Genomic DNA, 15,776 nt, shown 5'->3' with positions numbered 1-15,776 from the left:
AGGGAGCCTGTGTCGCAGGTCGCCTAAGCGTAGTAGGCGGCGGGAGGTGACCACAGTTGCCCAACAGTTGGGTTCCCAGGCTGCCTGGTGTGACGCACAGCCCCTCCACACCCCTCCGGACAGGCGCTCTGTCTGGTCCGGGAGCCCGAGGGAGATGCGATTCGAGGCCTGGGCAACCGGACCCCACGCAAGACCCTGCTCCCTCCGCGTATCCACCTCGGCCCTCCCGCTGCACCCCCAGGCCCAATGTGGTTTTTAGCATTTCCCTAGCCCCCCTTCCCCCCGCCCGCTTCCCCGATAGCTTCTCAGTCTCTTCGCCGCGAGGTCCTTGCGCAACGTTCCAAGTGACAACAGCGTCCATACCCGCACGGAGCGGGCCTGCAGCTCCCACTTCCCGGAATTCAATTCCGGGCCTCTAAGGGAGGGCGCCGGAGGAAGGATCAGCAGCCCACGGCCGTGGCCAGAGTCCTGCGGCCTCCGCGCGGCCGGCGTGCGCGCCCCCAACCGTGAGCGTGCGCGCCTCACTCTCCGCCCGCCTCAGCACCAATAGCTTTCCTTCTACACCCCACGGCTCCACAACGTAGCCCCTCCCACCGTCCGCGCGCCAGCCGGAGGTGTTCGGCGTGCGCGCGCCCGTTCGCCCGCCGGCCCGCCTCGCGCCGAGTGGGGAAGGGGAGTGAGCAGAGGCGCTTACGTCGCGCGGGAGGCGGAGGCGACGACGACCTCGGTGGTGGTGGCGGCGGAGGCGGCTACGACGGAGACGGTTGCGCTCGCTCTCTCGGCGTCATGGCGGCTGCCGGGAGCCGATAAGCGGCGGGAGCGGGAGCGCGCGCGTGGCCGCGGCGACGACGACGGCTCGTTACTTCTCGCTTTTGCTGCCTTCGCCGTTGGTGCTTCAATAATGAATTGATTGTTGGATCCGCTCCGCAGGGGATCGCGCGTTGGTGCCGCGGCCCGGGGCTTCCCCTTCCCCTCCGCGTCCTTCCCCTTCCCCCTCCCCCTCGCGGACTCCGGCTTACCCCGAGACGCCCGGAGCCCGAGGACTCACTCAGCGGCGGAGACCGCGGGCCCGGGCGCGGGGGAGGCCGCTGATCCGAGTGGGCTCTCTCCGCCCCGCGAAGCCTGCACGCCCGCCGGTAAGAAAGGGGGTGGCGGGCGGGTCAGGATGTGGCGGGGAGGACGGGAGCCGGCCAGGCGGAGGGCGGGGGCGGCGCGGTGCCCGGGCGGCGGCCCAGAGGCCGGGCGCCGGGCGAAGGCCGGGCCGCTCTGCGAGGGCCGGCGGTGGCTGACGGGCTCGGAGCACAGGGGGCGTGTGAGTGGTGAGCGCAGGCCGGCGCCGAGGAGCGCATCCTCGCGCAGGACGGGCGGGCAGCTGGGCAGTCGAGCCCGGGCCTCCTCGGCTTGGGGCTGGCCGGGCCGCGAGGGGAGAGCTGCAAGGCTCGAGCGGCAAGCACTTGCCCGGTGCGTTGGTCCCGCCGCGACCCGGGCTCCCAGCACGTGGGGAGCGGCGGGGAGGGGGAGGGGGCGGCGGCCCGGGCGAGCCCGGGAGGGCGCGGGGCGGGTCTGCGGGAAGTTTGAGGCGGGAAGAGAGACTCTGGGACCGGGATGAAGGCCCAGAGAAGGACGGGGCTGGAGTGGGGTCGTGTGCGTCTGGTTGGGAGGCTGCTTGAAGCGAAGCTGCGAAGTATAGATGAGGGAGGGGGAAGGTTTCCAACCTCCTTTCGAGTACCGCTTTGAAAACTTAGCAGGAGTGAAGCAACTGTGAAAAGACGGGGCGCAGAGAAGGAAGATTGAAGAGGTTTAGCCACTTAGGGAAGAGTCATTGTTAAGACGCGTGAAAGGCACCAGAGAGCTGCGTGCGCTTGGAGCTTCGAAACTTAAGGTTGTGAGAAGGGTCTCAGAAAGAGGACTTACTCCGACAGGGAAGATGGGGGGGGGGGGGGGAAAGGAAGTTACAATGTACGGAGAAAGCCATTTTGAGGGGCGAAAGGAAGGTGAAAAGGAAATAACGAAAAGATGAGTGAACTTTCTCGATGAAGAGAGACTTTCGAGAAAGAGAGGCGGTTTATTAAGTAGCTAGATTTTTAAGACCTAATTGTTTTATGGTGTAAAGCTCTTTGACTAGTTGGAATTAATATTTAGCGTTAAGAATAAATGTTGCGTGGAATGGTTACTTTTTGGATGACCAGTTCTTGCAAAGAGTCTACTGGACTGTAGTCTCTGGAGAATTACAATCCCAGTGAAGATGCAGAGTTTGCTCTGATTGAGTTGGCAACAGCATATTTTCCCCCTCCTTTTTGTGGAGTGGAAATAATCGTAGGAGTAAATTCTCTTTGCTGAGGTCGGCGGACAGCTCTGCTTTCAGTCGCCTGTCTCGGTACTTTCTGGCTGGGGAAGGATCTGACGTCTCCTTCCCCCGCTTCTTCCTCTCCCTCCCCTGCCAGAGATCTCCTTTGTTTATTCGTGGATGGCTTGTAGGTGACTCTCCACTGTTGTGCTGAAATCTTGAAAGGTGGAAATGCTGTGTCTTGGCTCATGATTTCTACCCCAAGCCCCTTTTCTTAAATAATCCTAGTGTATATTACCTTTTTTGTTGTTGTTTTTGAATGGAACCCTGCAAGCCCAAACTGGATAAATATTATTTAAATTTTATCACTTCACTCTCGGTTTACCTGTGAAAGAACACAATTGTTTTGACCTATACATTTTTCGCTAAGATTATGTGATACCCTTTTATTCTGTTCTTAATGTGAGCATTTTCAAAACTTTTTCTCACTCAAGTACAAGAAGTTCTTGATAATAGGAATTAGTGCTTGATTAAGTTTTTCCCCCTTCATTTGTTTGACCAAGTATCCATTAAGACTTCATTTTCGGTTCTTGGGAAACATATACATGTATGTATATGTTATGTACTACCACTTTGCTTTAGTTATGTTTATCTATAATGTGTATATATGTGTACTGACACACAGTTTTAGTCTAAAAGTTTTGTCATTCCACAAATATTTTAATTTCGTCTGTCAAAAATAAGCAATAGTGTGCTAAATTCTAGTAAGTAGGCAGGAGTGTAGTTAGTAGAAGCCTAAGCATTTTGAGTGAAAGACTCCTACTCCTTCCTTACCATCTCTAATTAAATTGGCCTAGGTAGATTTGTATAAGTTCTAAATAGATGGATTTATCTTTTTTTCTACAGGATATTTTCTTAACTTTCTTAATATTTTTTTTTAGGTGAATCAAAAGGGCCCCAGGAAGCCTGTGAATGTTGGAAAGAATTCATCTGTGAATTTTTGATGTTTAAGGAGTTCATATTTGTATTCATCTTTTTAACTGGGAAGATTTGTGTTTTATTTTAAAACTTCTTGATATTTACAATGAATGGACACAGCGATGAAGAAAGTGTTAGAAACAGTAGTGGAGAATCAAGGTAAGCACTTTATTATCAAGTATGTATTATGAAGAGAATGTAAAACTTGTGTGACTCTTTAGTTTTCCTAATAGGTGGCAGAGTTTTCAGATCAAATTCTTCCTCTTAGTTATCCAAACAGTTAAAAGTTTCTCATACGCTTTGTCGATAATACAGGTTTTCATTTTTTTTTTTTTTCATTGAGATGTACAAAGAAGAATTTAAATACAGAAAGTTTAGGTGACTTAAATCTCTTTGGTGGTTTATATTGTTTGGGTCAATTAATGAACTAGAGCAAGTAAAAAGAAACATTTAAATTGATTTGCCTATTAGTGCACTCTCCAAATAAAGGCAGCAAGAAGTTCTTTACTTACTTTTTCCCAGGATTTTGTTTTCTATACCTGTCCTGTCCAGTATAGGAGCCACTAGCCACATATTGGTATTTAAATTTAAACGATTTAAAATTACAGAATATTCAAAATTCATTTACACAGTCATGCTCAACACAATTCAAGTGCTTAAAGCCATATGTGGTTAATGGCTACCATGGCGTATTGTGCACATAGAAAACCTTTCCCTCACTGCAAAAGTTCTTTTGGGCAACACCGTTCTGAACATCTGTTAAAGTATTGTTGCAACCCTTTTTCTCCTCTATTTTCTTTTTAAATTTGATTTTTAATTATATACGAATGAGTAACTTGGGCCATGTCTTTGCAAAGAAGATATAGTTAATGGGAATAAGCCATACTAAGCTGTTTGAATGTGTAAGAAACCTCTTAAATACAAAGACTCTTTAAATTCTTCTGTAGCCCCCTAATTTTGAGTTATCTGCACATTGATACAGCCCACACAGTTATGTGTACTTATCAGTAGAGATCAGGAATGCGAGCATTAGAGTCAGACTACCTGATTACTTTTCCCAGTTCTCCTTATTAGCAGTGTCAGGGAAAATTATGTTACCTCTGAGGTTTTGATTTTTCACTTACAGATGGGTATTACAATATTGTTTATTTTATTTAAAATTGAGAATAAGTGAGGTGTTCTATGTACAGGTCTTAAAATAGTTCCCGATATAATGAGCACTCAATATTTGCTTATTATAATTAGCATCATGTTTTATGTACCATAGGATACCACATAACTGGAATGTTAAATTACAGTAGTGGAGAAATGTGATGGACAAGAAACAGGAAAGTTTTGGCAGTTGGGAGGGGTTCAGAAAAAATGTTGGATAGAAAATGAGAAAATGAAGCAGTGGTATAAGTATTTGACTTGAAACTTGGTATTTTCTGGTCATGTTAGGTAAGGTTTATCAGCTTTCACAGGCAGACTATTTAGATAACAAGAACATAGAGAAAAAAGAGCAGTTATGGAAAGCAGCATTATTTAGTTGAATAGGTATGGTATCAACATTACAAAACCTGAGTTGACAACTCTGTGTTAACTTCTTTCTCAACTGTAAAAAAAAAGACTTAAATGATTTTGAAGTTTCATCCTACCACTTAATTTACAAAGTATAATAACGTATCAGACAACGGAGTTCCAGAATCACCAGTTGAGAGGTTAAATTATAAGAGTTGTGAATCTCATCTTTGATTCATATCTCTATAGCTGTATTGACTGTATTGATTGGAAGAATCACCTTGTCCACATTCTTTTATTCATCAGTGAGCAATGAAATGGTTAACAGAAATATCTAGAGAATACCCGGGAATTTAATAAACTACTCACAAAATAGGAAATAAGACTCGTGAGAGTAAATCTTATAGTTGAGTATTCAGATAGATCTTGTGCTTTTACGCTGTGAGCCCTTATTGCTCCAATCATGTTTTATGTATTTTGCTGCCATATCCAAAGCAAAAAAGGAGTAGTGGTAAGTCAGATTTGGTAGTATAAAGTGAAAAAAAACCCCCTGTGAAATCAAATTCACTTAAAGCAGTCTTTTATATGTATACTTATTTAAAATAATTGCAAATCATATTCTCTAATTATTCTGAGTCATTATTTCTAGTGTATAAGTTTTATGTGCTTCTGGGAAGCAAGTTATCTTGTTCTTGCAACTGCCTTGGTGTTTATCAGAAGGAGGGAGACCTGCTTCTAATTTGCTTTCATTTTCTTCCCTATTGGTGTTATGCTATCCTTTTCCTTTGCTCTAGTGTCATTGTTACCAACCCTCAGTCACCATCACCCCTCACCCCAGAAAAAAAGTTTTTATATTAAGGCAGTACAGAGAAGGGAGATTGTGCCTAGTTAAGAGTGAGGATATGAATTCATATGTAGGGGGATTTCTTGCAGAAACAGAATGTAACTATGAATATTAATATAGGGTTGAAAGAGGAGAAGTATGCTCTGCTTTTAAAGTTGATATCCATTGTAAATAGTTTTTAAGGTAAAATTTGATTTTTATTAGCTAGAAGGTTTAAATGTACTTGTGCTTTAGATTTTTTTTTTCTTTGTGGAGGTTCCATTTGTTTCATGAAATAAAATTAAGCAAGTAGCCATTTGACAATTTTGGTTGGTATAATTAGCTTTCTACTGAAAGTTTTTTTTATTCTTGTCATGTGGAAAGGTATCTATGACCATTGACTGAAAGGAGGAAGAATACACAGGAAGATGTCTCTTTGGCTATGCTATAACTGACAATTTTGAAACTTATTTACTAAGAAATGTGGGTCAGGATGCACCTGCACATCAGTTTAAACTCAGCATAAAGTTTATTATATAACTGAAGTTAAGCTTTCTAAAGATGATATTGGAAGATTTCAAAGCATCAATTCCCAGCTGTGTGGATTTGAGAAAAAAACAAAAACAATCCCTCCCCCCTCCAAGTTTTCCAAATCCTAGTTAGACTTTTTATTTTAAAGTTCTCTTGAATGATGATTTAATCCAGAAATAGATTTGTGGATGAAGACCAGAAATATATAGTCACATTTTGCTAATTTTTAGATGATTACTACATGCTTAATCCTCAGAAGAATTTCTCTCCTTGGCCTGCAGATTAAATTTTTAATAATCTAGAATTGTTCATGTAAATTTGGTTATGTATTTGAGTCACTTTGATTAGCAAACTATGCTCTTGAAAAATTTTTAGAGTGAGGGAAATTGTTGGTGATGTGCTACAGTGGTCTTAAGCATTTACACTTAATGTATGTCTGGCAATTGAGCTTTATCAACCTTACTCTTAAAATTCTTTGGATTTCAACTTTTAAAGTGTTTTGTATAACTATTAAGTAGGAAATACTATCAAAGAAAAGTTTCCAACTGAAAATCTCCTTTTGTAGAAACTCACAGTTCTTAAAAGGTTTTTTAAAAGACTTTCAGAAGCCCTGTAGTCTAAAGGACCTGTTAATTTTTTTTTGATGTTTATTTATTTATTTATTATTATTTTTTTTTTTTAACTTTTTTTTAACGTTTATTTATTTTGGGGACAGAGAGAGACAGAGCATGAACGGGGGAGGGGCAGAGAGAGAGGGAGACAAAGAATCGGAAGCAGGCTCCAGGCTCTGAGCCATCAGCCCAGAGCCCGACGTGGGGCTCGAACTCACGGACCGCGAGATCGTGACCTGAGCTGAAGTCGGACACTTAACCGACTGAGCCACCCAGGCGCCCCGGTGTTTATTTATTTTTGAAGAAGAGAGAGACAGAGCATGACGGGGGAGGGGCAGAGAAAGAGGGAGACGCAGAATCCTAAGCAGGCTCCAGGCTCTGAGCTATCAGCATGGAGCCTGCCCGGTGCGGGGCCAAACTCCAGAACCTGGAGATCATGACCTGAGCCAAAGTCAGAGGCTTAACCTACTGAGCCACCTAGGCACCCCTAGGACCTGTTAAATTTAAGGAACACCCAAGTTAAAGTTAACTTAGACACAGGCCATGTTGGTTTTTTTACCATATATTTATTTGTTAGTGTCTTGTTGAAAACTATTGTGGTATGCCATTTTTGGAAACATTGCATTTATGTACACACATTCCAGAAAGTTTTCTTGCATCAAAACAGTTTTTTTTTCACTAAGTAAATTTGAATAATTTTTAAAGACAATACTAGTTAAAATGGTATTTTCTAAGTTTCTTTGCATTTATCTCCGTTTTAAAAAAAGAATTCATTCTTAATTTTTTTTTTAATGTTTATTTATTTTGGGACAGAAAGAGCAAGTGGAGGAGGGGCAGAGAGAGGGGGAGAGAGAGAGAGAGAGAGAATCCCAAGCAGGGTCTGCAGTGTCACTGCAGAGCCCCACATGGGGCTGGATCCCACTGACCTTGAGATCTTGACCTGAACCGACATCACGAGGTGTGCACTTAACTGACTGAGCCACCTAGGAGCCCCTCAGTTCATTCATAAATTTCAAAAGGTTGTGCTAAGAAACATTTTCCCATGATGTCATTATTTGCAGGAAAGTATAGCTCTTTTATGCCATATTCTGTTAATCCCTGTTTTTCAGCTCTGTATATACTGTCTTCATCTTTTCCTGTTAGTTTTTTCTTTCCTCAAATATTCTGTATGTGCTACTTAATCTAAGATCATTTCTTACATTTTGAAAATTCAATAAACCATTATCCAGGAGCTTTAGCAATAGGTTACTCTCTTTCTAAGTAGAATTTATTGAATTAAAATTTTCATAGTGTTTCCTAGGATGGTTGTTAATCTAGATTACTATAAAGTGTTTACTTTATAACTGGTAAGGATAAGACAACTGTATATGATTTGACTTTCAAATACATTACTTTTATCTGCATAGGCATGAGATAGTGTGGAGACAGACATTAATTTGTAATTGCCCCTTTTTATACTGTTTACATAGTTGTTTGTTTAAGGACTTGGTGACTGGTAGGTTATATCTGGTACAGTTCTGTGTTTAAAAATAAAGAGTATTTCTTTGTGGTGAAGAGATAAAGAATAGATGGAAAAAATTTTCTTACCTTTTTTACAGAAAATTTAAAAAAATACATAAATAGAAAAGTTAAAGCTCCAGTTGTGGTCCTTGGACCAGTAGCATCACCTGGGAGCTTGTTTGAAATGTACAACCTTGGCCTTCCCCCATTCCCACCCCCAGCCCTCCTGAATCAGAATCTTCATTTTAACAAGATTCGCAAGTGATAACGTGTTCGTATTAAATTCATATGTATGTAGATGAAGCTTTTTGCCTGGAGTCATTCAGTGCCTTGCTATTTTTTTTGTTATTGAACTTGTTGTTATTACACATGCTTTCTGCCCCCCCCTCCCCCGGAACCCCCAAAAGATGGTGTCATGGCCCATGCCAGCAAGAGGTTGAATACATTTCATATCTCTTGAAACAATATTAATGGCATGAAGTAATTATTGAGCTCTTATTCTTACTGAGGCAGGCATGGTGCACATAGTGCACAGTGTATTACATGAATTTATCATAGTTCATTCTCATAAAATTCCTGTGATGTATGCAGTATTATGATTCCTACTCTCCAGAAGGGGAAACCAGATTTTTAGCCATTTTTAAAAATCTTTTTTAAAAAACTACTAACTAAATTCCACACTTTACTTGGATTTCATTGGTTTTTCCATCAATGCCACTTCTGTTCCAGGATTCAATCCAGGGTACCATGTTGCATTTAGTTGTCAACTGTCCCCAGTATCCTCTGGTCTATGAGAGTTTGTGTCTTTCCTTGATATCTTTAACAGTCTTGATAAGTGCTGGCCAGGTATCCTATAGAATATCCCCCAATTTAAATTTTTCTGATGTTTTATTAGGGTAAACTGGGGTTATCAGTTTTTAGAAAGAATATCAGAGATGAAGTGCTCTTCTAGTCACATAGTATGGGAAGCATTAATAGCCACATGATATTACTGATGATGTTAACCTTCATCACTTAGCCAATGTAATATTTGCCATACTTCTCCAGTTAAAGTTACTGTTTTTTTCCTTCCATACTGTATTCTTTGGAAGCAAGGTACTATATGTCCAGCCGTCTCTCACATGGCTGGGGGGAGGTTGGAATTAAGTTCCATCTCCTGCAGGGTGGGACTATCTAAATATATTAAATAGAATTCTTCTGTAAAGAACTCTTCTCTTCGATTTATTCAGTCATTCATTTATATGAGCCTGGACTTTCATGTATATGTATTTTATACTTTGGATTATAATCCAGTAAATTACTTATTCTATTGCTCAGGTTATTCTAGCCTTGCCCATTGGGAACTGACTTTCAAGTTGGCCACTGTATCCTTGTTACATACTTCTATCCTTTTGCCCTAGAACCAGCCAGTTTTCCAAAGAGCTCTGGATCCTTTTGTTGGAGACAAGGGTATTAGAAACCAAGGTTTGGGTGCTAGGTATGCTCGTTACTATGCAGTTATCACTGCTTCCAGGTCCTCTCAGTGGAAAAAGCAGACAGAGCTATGTAGTATATGTATGTATACTAAACTACCTATATCTGCCTATCTGTAGTTTCAGTGTCTATCAGTATGCATGTTAAGGTAAACATGAGTTCGTACTGATGTCTCCAACTCTAATTCTGTACTACAGGATTCATCCTAACCTTCCTTTCTTGCTCCTTTATAACTTCAATCTCCTTCAGAGAGAAAGCTGGCTCCTACCATCCACCATCCCATCATGCACTTCAAGCTCATATACAGGTAAAGCAGTTTCAGAATTTTTAGGCCATACTCCCAGAAGAAAAAAATTATCAGCTAGAATACAGTGTTTATGTATCGTATTTACACAGTTGGTAATATATTTAGCTTTACAGTTTCTAGTCAAAACACTGTTTTCTAAAGTTACTAAAGTTAGCTTCTTCCTCCCACCCCCTTCAGTGTGGTTGTCATAAATTTGTAATAAAGTTAGATTCATTTGGCACAGTTTACATTCCATTCTGTATTCGTCAGTCACATGGGTTGATTTTTTTTTTAATTTGCATATATTACATTTTCTCTGTGATGTACAGTTTTATGAGTTTTGACAAATGCACAGAATCATTTATCCTCCACCCCATTACTATACAAAATGATTTTTTCACCCTAAAAGTTCTCCTGTGTCCCAGATATACTGAATCAGAATTTTCATTTTAACAAGATTCCCAGAAGATTTGTATGCATATTAAGTGCATGTGCATATAGGAGAAGCTATTTATCTGGAATCATTCAGTATCTTGCCATATTTAAAAATTATAAATTAACTTGGGGGCGCCTGGGTGGCGCAGTCAGTTGGGCGTCCGACTTCAGCCAGGTCACGATCTCATGGTCCGTGAGTTCGAGCCCCGCGTCAGGCTCTGGGCTGATGGCTCGGAGCCTGGAGCCTGTTTCCGATTCTGTGTCTCCCTCTCTCTCTGCCCCTCCCCCGTTCATGCTCTGTCTCTCTCTGTCCCAAAAAATAAATAAAAAACGTTGAAAAAAAATTAAAAAAAAATTATAAATTAACTTGAAGAAAGATTATTATGATTTAGAGGTGATAATGGAATAGCTAGGTATTAACGCACAGTGAAGTGAATATACTCAAATTCATGGAACATATAGGTATACAAGTGAGGTGAAAGAAAATGGAATTACTGGAGTAAATAATAGGCTATAGGGAAAGTTTTCATGGAGCTCTTCAACTTTTGTAATCTTGATGATAAGAAATGATGTAGTTTGGAAAGAAAGGGAGAACAAATGGTATATATTCAGTAGTGGGATGGAGAGGAAAGTTTTTGCAGAGGTCATAGTCCCCCAATAAAGAAGTATAAGTTCCTAATAAAGAGAACGTGTTGGACCTGCTACCTTTGCAGTTCTTTACTCTGACGTTTAGTCCCAAATGAAGGAAGGAGAGAAAAGAAGTATAGCTGAATAAATGCAATGTGTATTTTTTTAAATGTTTATTTGAAGAGAGAGAGAGCACATGTGTGCATGCAAATAAGTGCCAGCAGGGGAGGGAGGGAGAGAAGGAGAGAGAGAGAGAGAGAGAAAGAGAGAGAAAATCCCAAACAGGCTCCACGCTCAACTGGAAGGCTGACATGGGCTTGGTCTCACAACCTTGAGATCATAACCTGAGCCGAAATCAAGAGTCAGACGCTTAACCAGCTGAGCCACACAGGAGCCCCAAATGCATCATGTACTGAGAGAAAATCGCTCATGTGAATAGACTGGTCAGAACCACTGGTTTAAGGAGATAGTCTAGAAATTTATTGTACCAGAATCAAGTTCTTAATGTATGAATGACTGAGAAAATTGCTGTTTATAATTAAGGATATATTATCTGTCACTGTGATAGGAGGTGATTACTTAGTCAACTTTAAGTAAATTGTAAACTGTATTTGAAAGTTCTTTGGTGTGGATGTATTGAGATCTAAGTTATCATTGAGATTAAAGTACAAAGACATGGAAAGTTTTGTCTAAACAGTACTGGTTTCTGGCATCCAATGTCTACAGTAACTCTCGGAGATGAGCCATAAGGCACAAAAATAGTGGGGAGCTCCTTCCCTCCCTCCCTCCCCCTTCCCCCTTCTTTCCCTCCCTCCATCCCTCCTTCCTTTCTCTCCTTCCCTCCTTCCTTTTTCTTTTTTCTTTTTTCTTTTTTTCTTTCAAGAGGGAGAGAAAGAGAATTCCAAGCAGGCTCTGTGCTGCCAGTGTAGAGCCCACCACAAGGCTTGAACTCATGAACCGTGAGATCATGACCTAAGATGAAACCAAGAGTCGGATGCCTAACCGACTGAGCCACCCAGGCCCCTAAGTCAAGTATTGGCAGTGACAGGTGGTTATAGTCAATACAAACAGAATGACAGCGTGCATCAATTTGAAGGTAGGAGACAGAGAAGTTTAATTGTAAGACAAATGGTTAGTTTCTACATCAAGCCCAATGTCAGAATTAAATTTTTTATTGTTTTTTAAAGAGATCACGTAAAACCCTGGTGATCTTAGATTTTATGTGTTAAAAGTCTTGATAATGGGGCTCTTATGATGGTGAGGTATATTGACAGGCTTAGGCAAAAAGCAAAGAGAAATTTTTATACCCAGGAAAATGATTGGTTAGATGGCAGTAAATACTGTGCTGGAGAGCTATTATGTAAAGAAATGGGGCCATTGGAGAAGAGTGGAGTTGCAGTCTAAATTCCTTCAAAGGAGACCATTATTTTTGTGCTTGAAGTAGATTATAATAAGATTATTGCCATTTGATACAAACTACTACAATATTCCCATTTCTAAATGAGTAAATCCTGAAGTAATAAGAAGTATATGAAAGGAAATTTTATAAGAATTACAATTAGTTGTACATGAGTACAAAAAATGTAAATTTCTTTATTACCGTTTTTCTATGTATTTTATAGCAAAGGATTGACTTAGGGTTTGGTAGTTTGTCTTAGTCATGTTATACTACTTTGGTGATTTTACTTAAAAAAAATTTTTTAATTGAATGGTTCACAGTAAGTGGAGGTTTCTATTGTGTGCAGTACACTCCCATGGGTATCTGCAGAGTGATGAAATACTATAAATAACTTTGTTAGTAAAGCATATAGTGCTGGGAACTTAGTTTTTGTAGTAGTATTCAGTAAAGTAATAAAAAGTATATACAATACATGTTTCAAAAATGTTTCTTTTTTAATTTTTTTAATGGTTATTTATTTTTGAGAGAGAGTGTGAGTGAGTGGGGGAGGGGAAGAGAGAGAGGGAGACAGAATCTGAAGTAAGCTCCAGGCTTTGAGGTGTCTGCTCAGAGCCAAGCTTGGGGCTTGAACTCATGACCATGAGATCATGACCTGAGCTGAAATCGGAGGCTCAACGGGCTGAGCCACCCAGGAGCCCCTCGAAAATCTTTTTTAAAACAAATTAATCAAATGGATAATCTCTTGAATGTTTATTTCTTTAATATTTGAGAGAGAGAGAGAGAGAGAGAGAGAGCAAGCGAGCTCACACCAGTGAGGGAGAGGGGCAGAGGGAGAGAGAGAATCTGAAGCAGGCTTCATACATGTGGAGCCTGATGTGGGGCTGATCTCATGACCTGAGCTGAAATCAAGAGTCAGACGCTTAACTGACTGAGCCACCAAGGTGTTCCTGGATAATCTCTTTAAAATTAAACTTTTAAATATAGTCATTTTATTATTACTGTTAACTTAAAAGTTGAGGATAATCTTAAGCATATGCAAAAGTAGTGACCAGTAGTAAAATGAACCCTCATGTACACATCATCTAGCTTCAACACATTTCATCTCATGGGCAATCTAGTTTAATTTCTAAATTCTCCCACTCATTTATTTTGAAATGTCGTAATTTCTACATAGATTAGACTTATGGTAGGAAATACTTATGGGGAAAACATAAATGTCATCAGTTAAGCTTTATCTACTTGTTATAAATTACAGAATTAGATTTGTGTCATGTCATTAATATTAACAACAGATTTTATGTGTTTTATGAAACTACTGTTTAGTAACTTTCAAATATATATAGTAGCCTTTATTTCTCATCTGTCTCCCTGAATATTTATTAGAGAAACTCTTTGAGTTTACTGTCTTTACCTGATATTCAACATGACTAAACCTAGTCATCTTTGCAATTAGTGATGCTAAATGTGACCCTTCCTAGCATGTTTCTAGCAGTTTTATTCTTATTTATGCAACTGGAAACTTTAAGGTGGTAGAAGCATACTGTATTGTGAGTTTATAGTAGAATTTTGACTTGGTTTTGTAATTTAGAATGCTAAAAGGAACTGTTGGGTTGATGTTCAGTGTCTAACAAATAGTGACATTAGTTGGTTTTCAGAACCATACAGATGGATAGATACATTCCATATTTTCTCAAAACTTTAATATTTATCTGATGGCTTATAGTGAAAGATAAGCTGGATAACAGTTTCTAATACAATGTAATTTTAAAGAACTTAAAGGTAGTCTGATCTTAGTTATCTAGATGAACTCTTATCATTTAAAAACTTTTTTAAATATTTTTATTTATTTTTGAGACAGAAACAGAACATGAGCAGGGGAAGGGCAGAGAGAGAGGGAGACAGAGAATCCAGAGCAGGCTCCAGGCTCTGAGCTGTCAGCACAGAGCCTGACGCCGAACTCTTCTCATTTTTTAAATGATTGTTCTAGGGTAATATATTTTAAATAGTAAGTTGCAGCATGTTAGAGGATTATGAACAGTTCTTTTTTTAGTGAGAGAGGATAGTGTAAACTAGAATAGAAAATACAGTATGCCTCCTGTACAGTAGTAGTTCGTCACACTTTTATGCCTATGTGTGCATGCATGTGCATGTGTGCACTGCATCATGATATAAAACGTATAAGTCATAGTCCAGAAAGTTTGAGAGCCATTGCCTTTGGCCACCAATTCATTTTCTTAGTTTTAAGTATTTCCTCAATACCTACTAGTTTCCATATTGTTTCTCTAGTCCTGTTGAAGTAGATAACAGTCTATAAAAATAACAGAAATGAAGTCCCTGACTTAATGAATCCTAGGATGTAGAGATACATGCATAAAAATAATTGTAATATTGTGAAAGAATAATAACAGCAAAATATCATGAACACACATGTTGGTACAGTGATGTGCCTGAAGAAATTGGAGAAGGTTACATAAAGAATATATTTTTGAGTAACTTTAGAGTGGATTATCAGTTACTTCAGAGATGACTCATTCTCTAGAGGGAAAATTATGGGGAATACTACCAGTGAGTTCTAAGATGACTCTTTCCATAAAGCCTTGCCCTTGATTCCATTTCCCTTACCTCTAGTTCCTTAATCAGGAATCAGTGCATCTTTATATCTTTGATTCTCATAAGTTTTACTTTTTACCATGGTATTTTGTCTCTTCTAAAAACTTCTGTTAATTGAAGAGATGAGCCAGTGAATTCACATTGTATATGTATAGAACTTATTCTTTCAAAAGTGTTTATTGCATAAACGTTACTATAGTATGTTAAGTAGAGAACCTGTTAAAGTGCTGTATATACTAGATACCTGAAAACACAGGGGCTCACATAGTCACTTCTTTTCCACTCTCAGGTAAGTGAGCTCTATTCCTTGAGGTTATTCAGTTACCGTGACTAGTGGGACAGTTTTGCTATCCTTAATACATAGCTTCTTTTGCTCTACTAGTTGCCGTTTTCAGACCACAGGAACAAAATAGGGTAGGGGCAGATTTAAGGCAAGCCACTTTATTAAGGCTATGACATAATAATCCCACATCACTTCTAGCCCCATCCCGTTGGCTGGAACCTGTTCACATGGCCACATGTAGCTGAAAGATAGACTAGGAAATCTAATCTTTAGCTGGGTGGGTGTATAGCAATGAAAACTGGACAACAGTTATGCAATACTAAAGGGCAAACAAAATGGATACTGGGTGAGTGTGGAGGAGCAAGTAGACAACGTACATAAGGCATAAATATAAAAAGTTACTTTAAAATAATCACTTGTACTAAGAAATTAG

General features: G+C 40.1%; 1 protein-coding gene across 3 annotated transcripts in view; it reads left to right on the top strand.

Annotated features, from left to right (window-relative positions):
• Positions 1 to 682: 682 nt before the first annotated feature.
• Positions 683 to 15,776, top strand: part of CHD1 (chromodomain helicase DNA binding protein 1) — a 78,926-nt gene continuing 63,832 nt past the window's right edge. Inside the window, exons 1-2 of one of the 3 annotated variants that reach the window (XM_047859080.1) lie at positions 683 to 1,136; positions 3,229 to 3,424. In XM_047859080.1, the coding sequence (XP_047715036.1) occupies positions 3,372 to 3,424 (53 nt within the window). In that variant the 5' untranslated portion in view covers positions 683 to 1,136; positions 3,229 to 3,371. The remainder of the gene's footprint in view (positions 1,137 to 3,228; positions 3,425 to 15,776) is intronic. The other 2 variants (XM_047859063.1, XM_047859071.1) reach the window with 2 other exon arrangements.

The sequence above is a fragment of the Prionailurus viverrinus genome, chromosome A1 (assembly GCF_022837055.1).
Source record: "Prionailurus viverrinus isolate Anna chromosome A1, UM_Priviv_1.0, whole genome shotgun sequence".
NCBI lineage: Eukaryota > Metazoa > Chordata > Mammalia > Carnivora > Felidae > Prionailurus > Prionailurus viverrinus.
The sequence above is the reverse complement of the archived record's forward strand: the minus strand, read 5'-3'. Positions and strand labels throughout refer to the sequence as shown.